Source organism: Pongo pygmaeus, chromosome 6, assembly GCF_028885625.2.
Source record: "Pongo pygmaeus isolate AG05252 chromosome 6, NHGRI_mPonPyg2-v2.0_pri, whole genome shotgun sequence".
In the NCBI taxonomy this organism is placed as follows: domain Eukaryota; kingdom Metazoa; phylum Chordata; class Mammalia; order Primates; family Hominidae; genus Pongo; species Pongo pygmaeus.
The window spans coordinates 100,867,966-100,880,932 of NC_072379.2; the positions used below are offsets into that span (position 1 = coordinate 100,867,966).

General features: G+C 40.2%; 1 protein-coding gene across 4 annotated transcripts in view; it reads left to right on the plus strand.

Annotated features, from left to right (window-relative positions):
• GSAP (gamma-secretase activating protein) overlaps positions 1-11,101 on the plus strand; it is a 104,974-nt gene extending 93,873 nt beyond the window's left edge. For 3 of the 4 annotated variants that reach the window (XM_054494958.2, XM_063667686.1, XM_063667685.1), the window contains 7 exons: positions 560-630; positions 1,146-1,240; positions 7,486-7,605; positions 8,426-8,487; positions 9,685-9,786; positions 9,917-10,016; positions 10,417-11,101. In XM_054494958.2, the coding sequence (XP_054350933.1) occupies positions 560-630; positions 1,146-1,240; positions 7,486-7,605; positions 8,426-8,487; positions 9,685-9,786; positions 9,917-10,016; positions 10,417-10,508 (642 nt within the window). In that variant the 3' untranslated portion in view covers positions 10,509-11,101. Of the gene's footprint in view, positions 1-559; positions 631-1,145; positions 1,241-4,237; positions 4,397-7,485; positions 7,606-8,425; positions 8,488-9,684; positions 9,787-9,916; positions 10,017-10,416 lie in introns of those variants that run through there. The other variant, XM_054494960.2, reaches the window with a different exon arrangement.
• The last annotated feature ends 1,866 nt before the right edge of the window (positions 11,102-12,967 follow it).

Here is a 12,967-nt window from a genome sequence, read left to right on the forward strand (position 1 = left end):
TCAGTGTGCTAACCAATTCTTACAACAACCCTATGAAATATTTCCCCTCACTTTACAGATGAGGACACTGCAATTTGGAGAGGGTGGGTAACTTGTGTAGGGTTACATAACTAGTAATGTATAGAATCTGGACTTGATACCAGTCTTACTTCACAGCTCATGATCATGACCTCCATTCTGTGTCTCTTTTCTTCTGACTGTCCACTGTTGGCTCTTGCATTGTGACAGGCCTAGAGCAAACCCTGTAGCACTTTACCTTCACTGATGGATGAGGGTCTGTAAGTGTGAGTGGTGGGGCCAGTTAGCTGGGCTGGGGAGGCTGAGCTGGGGCACTGCCCACACAAACAGAGGATGCTTTGTTAGATTCTGGTGCACATTTTCAGTCTTTCCATTTTGGGTTCAGTGCTTCAGAATTGACCTCAGAAAGGCTAGTTGTGTGTCTGGATGCAGCCTGAATGCCAGCTGCCCTGAAATGCTTATCTGAGTTGTGGAGGCCTGGCTGTGGGGCCCTTGAGGGAAGGAATGGAGCAATGGTTAATGGACTGTCTTCACCTTCCAGCTGGATCTCATTTGCCACATCATAGAAACCATTTGGAGGAAACATAATCTTCATTCCTGGGTTCTCCACTTGTACGCAAGTATTTCTCGCTTTTATCATGGTGTACAAAGAGTGGAAACAACTCTGTTGTAGCAAAACCCTTTTGAAATGTACTAGTTCAAATCAGTTCTCACCAGCTTCAACACCATCTAGCTTAATTCTATACTCAGCATTTAAAGTTACGCCCCCCTGCATGTGTACCCTTTAATGTATAATAAAAGCTAAAATTAAAAAAAAGTTATGCCCCTGTTACTTTACCCATCCTCTTTCCCTGGCACATGGTTGGTGACAGGGGAGGGACAAATGAGCCCAGTACTGCCAAGAAGGGGAATTTCACTTAATACAATGTGTAACATATGTTCCTACTCTGATTAAATTCTAGGCATTAGGCTGATGGTCACAGTCATATTTATGGGGCTTTCTACAAGGCATAGCATTTCATGATTAGCATGAACCCTTGTGTAGTACTCAAAGCCACTGCTTAGGACAAATGAAGCGTCACAGATGAGCTCCTTGGCTGACATGCTGCTTTGTTTTTTTTACCCAGCAATAGTCGTGGCAGTGCTGCTGAATTTGCAGTTTTTCACATCATGACCAGGATTCTGGAAGCTACAAACAGTTTGTTTTTACCTCTGCCTCCTGGTAAGTGTTGGCTCTTTCGTCCTTTGGCATAATAAATTTATTTCTTCTTCATATGGGCCCTTGCCTTTGGTACATTATAAGTTTGATGATGAGACTCGTGTATGAGAAATTGTGTATCTGGTGTCACTGTGAGTGATGGGCCCTTAGGTTGGTCTCTGCTGACCAGAGCTCCTCTGACTACTAAACTATGATGTAGCTTATTACTAACTTTAGGGAACCTAGGCTTACCCCATGCAGCTTTCTAGGATAATTTGAACCAGTAGAGCTAATTCAGGGAGCTCTGTCTCTGATGTCTCCAGGCCTAGTTTATCTGATTGAGATGTCTGAAGATTAACACTGGGAAGTGGGTCAGTGCCAAGAATTGAACTGATTCTTATGTGCTTGGAGGCTAAAAAATTCCCTTGGAATTTTTAAATAGGATCAAGTCAGGCCACAAAACATCCTGGGGAGATGTATATGCAGTCATTCATTTAATTGGTCATTTGTTCATTTAGTCAACAAACATTTGTTGAGCAACTATGACATGACAGGTAATGTACTAGAAACTAGAGCAATTACAAAGATTAGTAAGAGTCTAGTTGGGAAGATGTACATAGAAATCAGTATCCATTATGAGAAATAAGCCCCTGTTACCTATAAACTGTCTTGTGCTCATTACATATCAGTTCATTGTTTTATTGTGTAAGAACACTTAACATGAGACCTACCCTCTTAACAAATTTTTAAATGCACAATACAGTATTGTTAAATATAGGTACAATGTTGGATAGCAGGTCTTTAGAACCTACTCATCTTTCATAGCTGAAACTTTATACCCGTTGAACAGCAATTACTTATCCCCTACTCCCCAGTTCCTGGCAAGCACTGTTCTACCTTCTGTGTCTATGAGTTTGACTACTTTAGATACTGCATGTAAGTGGAATCATGCAGTATCTGTCCTTCTGTGACTGGCTTGTTTCACTTAGTGTAATGACCTGAAGTTTCATCCATGTTGTCACATGGAGCAGGATTTCATTTTTTAAGGCTGAGTAATACTCCATTGTAAATTCTACACTTTCTTCATCTGTCAATGGACATTTAGGTTGTTTCCCTATCTTGGCTATTGTGAATATGTTGTGATAAACATGGGAGTATATACATATCTCTTCAAGATCCTGATTTCAATTCATATGGATATTTATCCAGAAATGAGATTACTGGATCATATATTGATTCTTTTTTTTTTAAATTTTTTGAGGAACCTCCATACTGTTCGCCACAGTGGCTGTACCGCTTTACATTCCCACCAACAGTGTATAAGGGTTCCAATTTCCCCACATTTTTGACAACACTTAAATTGTGGTTTTTTGATAGTAGCCAACCTGAGAGATGTGAGGTGATATCTCATTGTGGTTTTGATGTGCATTTCCCTGATGACTAGTGATGTCGAGCATATTTTCATGTAAGTGTTGGCCATTTGTCTGCAGTCTTTGGAGAAATGTCTATTCAAGTCCCTTGCCCATTTTTTAATCTGGCTGTTTTCTTGCTATTGAGGTTTGAGTTCCTTATATGTTTTAGATATTAACTCTTTGTTAGATATATGGTTTGCAAACACTTTTTGTCATCCTGTAGGTTTTGCCTTTACTCTTTGGATCATTTCCTTTATATATATATAAATATATATATATTTTTTATTATTATACTTTAAGTTTTAGGGTACATGTGCACAACACACAGGTTTGTTACATATGTATACATGTGCCATGTTGGTATGCTGCACCCATTAACTCGTCATTTACATTAGGTATATCTCCTAATGCTATCCCTTCCCCCTCCCCCCACCCCACAACAGGCCCAGGATCGTTTCCTTTGCTGTGCAGAAGTTTTTTTGTTTGGTGTAGTCGTTCTTACATATTTTTGTTTTCATGGTTTGTGCTTTGGATGTCATATTCAAGGAATCATTGCCAAGACCAATGTCAAGAAGCTTTCCGTCTATGTTTCTTCTAGGGGTTTTTCAGTTTCGGGTCTTATGTTTAACTTTCTAATGCATTTTGCGTTGAATTTTGTTTATGGTAAAGATAAGAGTCCCATTTCATTCTTTTGCCTATGGACAGTTTTTCCAACACCATTTGTCAGAGATACACGATCCTTTCCCCATTGTGTGTTCTTGGTGCTTTTGAAGATTAGTTGCCTGTATATGAATGGATTTATTATTGCATATAAGTTCTAATGAGTGTTAAACTTTATGATAGCTGTAACTACATATCAGCTGATTTTTAGTTACTTCATTCATATATATTCATCCATTCATCATTTGTTCATTCCTTCATTTTAGACCAACATATATATGATACTCATTTTGTGCCAGGTACTGTTGAAAGTACACACAAATTAGTACACTTAATTTTCATAAAATTTGTAACTGGTAGAAACTTAAATTGGACCACATTAAATTGTCAGTGTCCAACCATTTTTTGGCCAACAAAAATGGCACTTTCATGTGGTTCCACTTAATATTATTCCCATTTTATAGATGGTGAAACTGAGGCCAGAAAGGTTAAGTAATTTGCCTAAAGTCGCATAGCTATTAAGTGACAGAGCTGATATTCAAATCCAGGCAGTCTGGCTCCAAAATCCGTGCTGCTTCTTGAATTTTATATTCCAGTTGAATTAGTTGATGTTGAAACATGGGCTATTTATGGGCCTAAAGAATCCCTACAGCATGTGCTGTTCTGCATTTATGACACATCTGATACGGTTTGGAATCCTTCATTCTTCATCCACCTTATTTAATGTCTGTCTGTAGTGGCAGTACAAAAGGAGTTGAAAGGGACCATTCGTGAGGGGAATGGATGGTTTAAAATTATCCCAATGGAATATGAGTTATGAGGTACATCCTAGAAAGAGTGAAGGATTTCAGGAAAACTACCTTTGTGGCTTAAATTCTTAATTGTTTGTTGTTAACACACAAAATTTGGTAGGGAAATGGATTGACAGTTTCAGATTTGTTCATTACAGATATTCAAGCTGCTTTTGAAAATAAGTGAAACTGACTTACTGGGGACATTGTTATGCCTGGAGATCATAAAAATCCACTTTCTACCCAACTCACATTCCTTCACAGTGATAAGGAGGGAAAACAAAGATGTTATCCATAGTGACCGAGAATTATTATAAGTAGACTTATGGCTTGTGTCTGTGGGTCAGGTAAGGAAAAGGTGTTTCTCATTTTTTAAAATTATACTTTAAGTTCTAGGGTACATGTGCACAACGTGCAGGTTTGTAACATAGGTATACATGTGCCATGTTGGTTTGCTGCACCTATTAACTCGTCATTTACATTAGGTATTTCTCCTAATGCTATCCCTCCCCCCTCCCCCAACCCCACGACAGGCCCCAGTGTGTGATGTTCCCCCCACCCCTTGTCCAAGTGTTCTCATTGTTCAATTCCCATCTATGAGTGAGAACATGCGGTGTTTGGTTTTCTTTCCTTGTGACAGTTTGCTCTGAATGATGGTTTCCAGCTTCATCCATGTCCCTGCAAAGGACATGAACTCATCCTTTTTTATGGCTGCATAGTATTCCATGCTCTCTCCTTTTCTCTTAAATGTTTATTTCCATCATGTGACATGGAAATAGAGGGGGGGAGGTGACACTGGATCATGTGTGTGTGTGCATGCTTGTATGAATTCAGGGTGTTTCTATATGTGCATGCGTAAATGTGCTTGCTTTCCAGGCCTATTGGACTAATGAGGACTATTTGAGTTACGATTGTCAGAGACTTGTAACATGAATTGGTTAAAGTTAAGAGGAGAATGGGGAACACAAGAAGGAAGTCAGGGTTTAGAGCTAGGGCATTTGCTTTTAAAAAAAGGAACTGTATTGCACTTGCTGGCTAGAGGAGGCCAGGAGCCCTGGAAGATGAGGACTAAAGTTGGGTGGAGCTGATGACTAATTATAGCCAATTTGCTCTGTTGCTCAGAGCTGATGTACAGAGGCCAAGAACGGGTCCCTGAACTTGGGACTGTGCCCTGGGGATAGAGGATGAAGGGTCATCAGGGATCTTTAGGATATGAACACAGGGCTGGAGAGGGAAATTTGAATCCAGAAAATCAATATGATCAATAATCTAGTGTAAACTTTTCTTCAGAAATAATTTTGTAACTTTTTACTAATAGTTTTGTGAAGAATTTCCAAATCCATTTGAAAAACTTTGTTGTTAATTAACTAGTAAAATAGTGGAGTTTTTTTGGACTCAGGGAAGCTAGTGGACTCGTCCTGTTAGCCCATTAACAAACACATGCTTGTGGGCAGAGCCTGTACTTCATCTGACCCTTGATGTTACAAGGACTTAGGACTGTGCCCCATGGCTTGTGATTCATGTGTTTAGAGAGAGAAAATCCCATGATTTCTCTGAATCCAAGCCCTGCTCACTGGGCATCATCCTTTTGTCAGGTACCTTCCCAAGAGTAGGCTATGATTCTTCTGTCATTCCCACATTCAATCAGTTGCAAAGCCTGTACATGTTACCATGCCTCTCTGATTCAGTGCCTCCATTACCTCTTATCCACGTTCAGGCAATAGCTTCTCTACAGGTCTTCATACCTTCTGTAGCAAACTGTTACTCCAACTCATTCTTTGCCTGTTGCCATGTTAATATCCCAATGGTAAATCTTCTGTCCTGCTTAAAAACTTTCATTACCTCCTCAAAGTCTCTCAAATTAATAAATCTCTGTCATTCAGCATTCAACCTCTGTCACCTGCACTCATAAGCACAGAACTGGTCACATTTTTTAAAATGTCTATTTTTTTGTAATTGATTGTCTGCCTCCCCTAGCAGGCTGCAAGGTGTATGGGAGCAGCAATTGTGCCTGTTTTGCTTATTTTTATACTTAGTCCCTTGCCAGGTATGTGGAAGGGATGTGCTGAATAAATTAGCTTTTCCAACCTTACTTCTTAATCTTTCTCTCCTCTAATATGATTCCAACCCAGCTGGATCATATACTATTTTCTGAATATGCCCTATGCTTTCTCATCTTCGGACCTCTGTTCATGTTCTATTAACACAGCTGCCAGTTATTAACAGTGATATTATGGTTGAACGCCTACCATACAATCACACAGTTGATGCAAATTTCAACTTACACATTATTATTTCTGTGATCCTGGGCAAGTTTCCTAGCTCCTGTGAATCTTGGCTTTTGGTTTTTCCATTTATGAGATGGGAATCTAGTAATTCCCACCCCATACTTTTGTATGAGGATCAGATGAGCCAGGACACAGGTTGAAAGCCTTGGTACATGTCCAGTATGGGTTGCTATTGTTATATTGCATGCTAGGCTCTTCACAGACCTGGCTCTAGTTCTCAAAGCAGCCCTGTGGGAAAGGTACTGGTGGTTCCAATTTAGAGATGAAGAAATAGAGGCTCAGAAAGGCTTAGTTGCCTGCAGCTGGTGAGTAATACAGCCGGATTCTGACCTAGGGCTGCTCATGCCAAACCTGGCTTTTTCTACTGTCCCCACTCATTTCCACTTATAGGAATTGCATCTGTCCTTTGAAGCTCCCCGCAAATGCCATCACTTCCAAGAGAGCTGTTTTGATTCTCTCCTGGTCTGATACCTTCTCCCATGCATGATGTTTTTATCTGTGGTCAGTAGTAGTATACTTAGAGATCTGGGTTTCTGTGGGTAGCTCTACCCATGAGACAGGCTTGAGAATGCCTGCCTCTCAATTGAATTCCTCTAAATTTGCTCTCTGGCCATATTGTCTTAATTCTTTCTTTTCTATACTTTAGTCCAAGTAGACTCTAAAAGCCTTTCTCTAGGGCATACCCAGAGATAAGCCATATAAACTATTGCCTTCTGGTCCAAATTTGTTTCCCTTCAGCAAAATGGTCCTCATCCCAACAACCTTTTAGTCTGGACATATGAAATCTGAAATGCTTCTGTACTCTTTTGCTATCTTACTGTAGAATCACAAACATATCAAACTGTAAAACCATTGAGCAGGCCTTGCTCTGTTTTTGTGCAGGAAGAGACCCAAGGAGCAAGGAATGTATACTTACCGGAAACTTACTATAGACCCAGCATGATATTTAGTTATGAATAATACAGAGAAGGAAACCTGGACCTTGTTTTCAAGAAATTCAGTTGGTTCCAGGCACCAAGCACTGAACTAAGTGCTTTATTAACATGATCTAATCCATTTCCCGGGGGCTGCTGGAGATGTTGGCTAACTGCGTTTACCCTCCGGATCTCTCATTCTAGGTTTTCATACTCTGCACACCATCCTTGGGGTCCAGTGTCTCCCTTTGCATAACCTGCTGCATTGCATTGACAGTGGAGTGTTGCTTCTCACTGAAACAGCTGTCATAAGGCTCATGAAAGGTAAGAAGCCCTGAGTTTGCCAGAGTGCTAGTTCCAGCCTGAGCACCACCAGGGCTAGCTTCTTGGGTGTGCAACCTGTGCAGTCACAAAGAGCCTGGCTGCACTCAGAAGAGTGCCCTGCTCAGTTTAATGCTGCACTACATCTTGAAATTCTTAGTAATATTTGAACAAGGGCTTGCTCATGTTCATTTTGTGCTGAGCCCCACAAATTATACAGCTGGTCCTGTGAGCACAATCCATTCCCTGTAATCATCTTTTGGGCCAATTTAAAGTTTCTGAGCCCTTCATGAGGTCCTAAGGGACTTTTCAATCCACATACAACTATTAGATTCCTTTTCTGTGCAAGAGGGCACTTGAGGCTAGGAACCTCTGCAGGCTTGTTTCTCAAGAAAATGTCACGAAATGGCTTACTTTCAGCTGATTAACTCTGTCATCTCAAAGTTAGACTAGAAATGCAAGGAAAATTATCGAGAGGGGCAATTAAATGAATTTGAACTTTAAATTCTGTAGTATAATCACTCAAATTATTCAATTGTATTTTAAGATGATTTTTGTTTATATGAAAGCATTTGTCATTCCTCAAGGTACCTTCTGTTTTAAGTTAGTCAATAAAATTGCTTTATACCTGGCAGCCTGTTACAGAAAAATCCCTTTTTATTTAGAGAGTCAGAGTAAAATTTCCAAAATGCTGTTAGATTAGCTTGAGAATACACAGTTGGGATATGTCTTATCAAGATGAACCACTCAAGTATTAATATTAACTTGCTGAAGTATCAAAATGGGTATTTGTTTCATTTGCCAATCTCTAACTTTCTTGTAGATCTGGACAATACAGAGAAAAATGAAAAACTGAAATTCAGTATCATTGTGCGGCTTCCTCCGGTAATCCTGAGTTACATTTTATTTTCTCCCTAAGCTTTGGCATGACCCTCCTTCAATTTCTTCTTGCAAAAAGAGCATTTACTTGCTTTGGGTTAAAGTCAATTGAATCGTTTCACTTTTCAACGCTTCCAAGAAATCCCACCCGTCCCCAGCCCTCTGTCAGCTGTTTCCCACTTGGCCTACAAAGCACTTGCTCTCTGGCTCTGCACTGCCTTGGCACAGTCCAGTGAGAACATTAAGCCATTTTTGCCTCTTAGGAAACCACACTAATATTTACATCTGAGTCTGAGAGGGAGGGAGAGGGGAAACGTGCTTTCGGCATTTAAACAGATTTAACTTGGATACATTTGAATACAGGTGAGGACAGAAGGTTCTAGAACTGTATTTCCCCTTACTGCATTTCCACCATGGTAGGAAGACATTCCTAGGTCAAAGGAAGAACAAGAAACACGAGGGAATATCAACACTCGGAGTCAGAGATACTATGAAAACATGAAATTCCACAGCAAGGTCTTCCGAGCCTCTAACTCTGCAAACTTCCTGACCTGAAGAGCCTTAGCCATCTCCATCTGCTGTGTACACGCCTTGCACACTTGCACCTCTGGCGCTGTCCTCTCACGAACGGCTGTCTTGCCTTTCTGGACCTAATCCCCCTGCTCTGTAGTAGCCCTTCCCCCTCATTCACAGGCTTACTGAAGCAAAGGCAAGAATAGAAAACAAAGCATATTTTCCATAGCTAGATCTCTCTGGGAAACATTGCTGAATATTTAGTTTGGTCTCCAAATTTGTTTATTTCCCCAGTACTCTTAGGGAATTAAAATTTTCTAGGCAAGACAATGGCAGAGAAGTTGATATAAACCTGCCTACACCGCTTAGATTCCTGTCAAAACATCAGAGTTGGCATGCCCATCTCTCGTTTTGAAGAGCAGCAGATAAACTCCATTTCAGTAAAAGGGTTTGGCAACATCAGTGTATAAACCACTTTCCTCAATGTAGCATTTGAGAGAGTATTTACTCCCTCATAGAAACTTCACAGGAACATGGCATTTCTTCAAGGGTCCTTAATCATCAAGGGCCTGTCTTAGACTAACCAGCTACTTTGGAATAATACTTTTAAAATTATGAATAGATATAAGGTATGTTTACTTAATATAGTGTGTGGTATATTCTCTACATTTTTTTCAATTTGCATAATAGCTTATTGGTCAGAAGATTTGTAGACTTTGGGATCATCCTATGAGTTCTAACATCATTTCACGGAACCACGTGACGCGACTGCTTCAGAACTATAAGAAACAGGTGCGTTTCTCTGAAAGCACAGCCAACTAAATGTTTTTAGGATCCTGTTTGCCCGTGACAACATATCTGTATTTTAAAATTGTGCTTATTGTGGAGAACCAACTTACACCAGAAGTGGTTTCCCTTTTAGCCTCGGAATTCTATGATTGACAAGTCATCGTTCAGTGTAGAATTTCTGCCTCTGAACTACTTCATTGAAATTCTGACAGATATAGAGTCCTCCAATCAAGGTAATTTACTCCCCTGTTCTCAGGGTCTTTCCACTTTTCCCTTGACACATCAGTCCTTCCCTATTCACTTCTTTGAACTGTTTTCTTTCCAAAATCCTTTTAACATACAAGTAGGCCCTTATAGCAATTGGTTTACATTAGCAGTACCCAATTTACTACCTAGAGTAAATTACCAAATAATCACCTCTGAAGTTTTAAAAGAGTCAAGAGGTTTAAAGCCCATTTGGTTGATGCAAATGTTCTTGGTGCTAAAGTTTAATAAAATTTAAGAACACATTCTTAAAAAATTCATTTTACTAAAATACCATTATGATTTTAATGAGCTGTGAGCACAAAGTTATAAATGTTTCACGGCCCCATGGTAACCCTTTTTCCCTGCTCCCTTCCCATTTTTTTCCAGCCCTGTATCCTTTTGAAGGACGTGACAATGTGGATGCAGAATTTGTAGAGGAAGCAGCTCTGAAACACACCACGATGCTTTTAGGCTTATGAAAAAGAAAATGCAATTGGATCTGCTGCTGCCATTTTAATCTTGCTCATTAACCTTACTCCTTTGAGAATTCTTTAACAATATTTGAAATTGGGAACAAAAATAAATTGTTTAGCCATCTGAGTTTCAGGTTGGTACACGTTCGGACAGAACTGCTGTATCACATTCCAATTGTGAGCAATCAAGTGTAGAGAAATGATAAATAGCCTAAGGCGGCATACAGTGGCATAAACAATGCTCTTCCTAGTAGCTTAATAGGCCATAAGCTAGTTTCTGTTGCACTCTGAAATAAAATATGCTTTAAAAATGTAGGGAACAGTGCTTAGAAAAGCAAAAACTAGGTGTGTCATTGAAATAATAGGCAGAAAAATTAAATGTTACATAAGAACACTATTTGGAAAGAGGCTCCTTTTAAAAACTGAATTTGTACTAAATCAGATTTGCCATGTCCAGTACAGAATAATTTGTACTTTTAGTATTTGCAGCAGGGTTTGTCTTTGTGAATTCAGATGAAACGTATTTAATTTTTTTTATTTATAAAAGGTTGATTGATTTAGGAATATTTTGTCATTAAAAAGCCAAACCTGAAAACAAAGTTTTGGCCTGACTTTCCCTGTTTTTTGAATGTAGCCATCTTATTGAAGCCAAGAATCATGAGTCTATGAACATTTTCTCCAAAGGCCCCCATGTGACACCTAACTCATTGTACCATTTCTTTTTTTTGCTTTTCCATAGTGATTTCATTCTAACCCATAAATAAATACAGTTGCAGCCCAAGGTCAGCCCACAACCCTTTGCTTTTCTGTCTTCAGACTGAACTTGAGATTTTAATGATTATAAATATCATTAGCTGGTATGATCGTTCAACTTCCCATCTAAAATCATTTTGTTCTAAAAATTGTCCTCTCTTATAGAATTACCCTTTTTGGTCAAATACTTCATTGTTACCAATACTCAAAATCTTGGAGCCTAGTCAATGCAATGCTGATTCTTTCTCTTGATAAGGTCATTATCTTTCAATCCCTGCTTTCATTCATTTCTTTGCATACCTGGATTGTTTTAGTTGCTCCCTAAGGTCTAAAATTATCTGAAACATATTTGAGATAAACACTAGTTTGATCTAGTCACTCTGCACTAGTTTGATCTGGTCACTCTGCTCATAATCCTTTAATAACTTGCTATTCATTACAGGAGAAAATTCAAACTCCTTGACATTCAAGGTGTCCCAAATTCCTGCCTTGTATAACATGAAAATTTTCTTCCAGCCAGGTCAGTTCACTGGGCCTCGAATACAATTCTTGTCTTAGTTCCAAGCCTTTCTTTAGGTTATTATTTCCCACACCTGGATTCCCTTGTCTGTTAAAATCTTATTCATGCTTAAGGGTCAGATAAACAGTTCTGTGATCCAGGTCATTCTAGCACCTGGTGGCATCTTCCTTCTGAGCCAGTACCATGCATTGTAATATTTAACTATCCTTCCCTTTGTGATGTTAGTTTTCCAATTCTTAGGTTGCTCAAACTTCCTTTGTGTGTATTTTTGAATCCCTAATGAGGTTACTAATTCCTACAATACAAGAACTATGTTTAAATATGCAGTATTTCTTATTTTCAAAGGCACTCCCAAGTAATTGCTTTATGACTCACCAAGCAGGTAAGATTTAGGCTGTGAGACATTAAATTTCTTTTAAATCTGGCAGGATTAGGACCTTGTACAGATGAATTTAGTAAAATAAAGGGATGGAATATTTCTCACTCCTAGACTTGCAAAATAAAATTCATAACAGCTACCAGCATGAAATAAAGATACTTTCACCCCCTTCCCTCCAGAAACACCACTGGGCCAGCTAAACAGTCATGCAGCCACATCATGGGCTTGAGAAACAGCCCTGGGCCCACCCCTGGCAGACATACCCCCAAGCCAGCTGAGCAGCTCTGTGCCCACGAACTGGACCTGAGAAATGGCCCCATGGGCTACCCCTAATAGACATGATCCCAGGCCAGCTGAGCAGCCTTGCACCCACATACTGGGCTTGAGAAGCAGCTCCATGGGCTGCTCCCAGGCTGGCTGAGCAGCTATATGCCTGTGTCCTGAGCCAGAGAAGCAGTCCCATGGACCACCCTCAGCAGACACATACCCAGGCCAGCTGAGATGCTGTATGACCATGTCCCAGGTCTGAGAAACAGCCCTGTGAGGCGTTCCTACCCAACATGCCTCCAGGCCAGCTGAGCAGCTGTGCCTCTGCATACCAGGCCTGAAAAACAGCCCCATGGGCCACTCCTCATAGGCACATGTCCTGGCCTGCCAAGCAGACTTGCACCTGTGCCCTAGGCCTGATGATAAAGAGCCCTGTAGGCCACTCTCAGCAAATGTGCCCCTAGGCCAGCCAAGCAGCATTGTGCCTGCATTCAGGGTGTGAGAAACAGCCCCATTGGCTGCCCCTGGCAGAAACGTCCCTAGGCT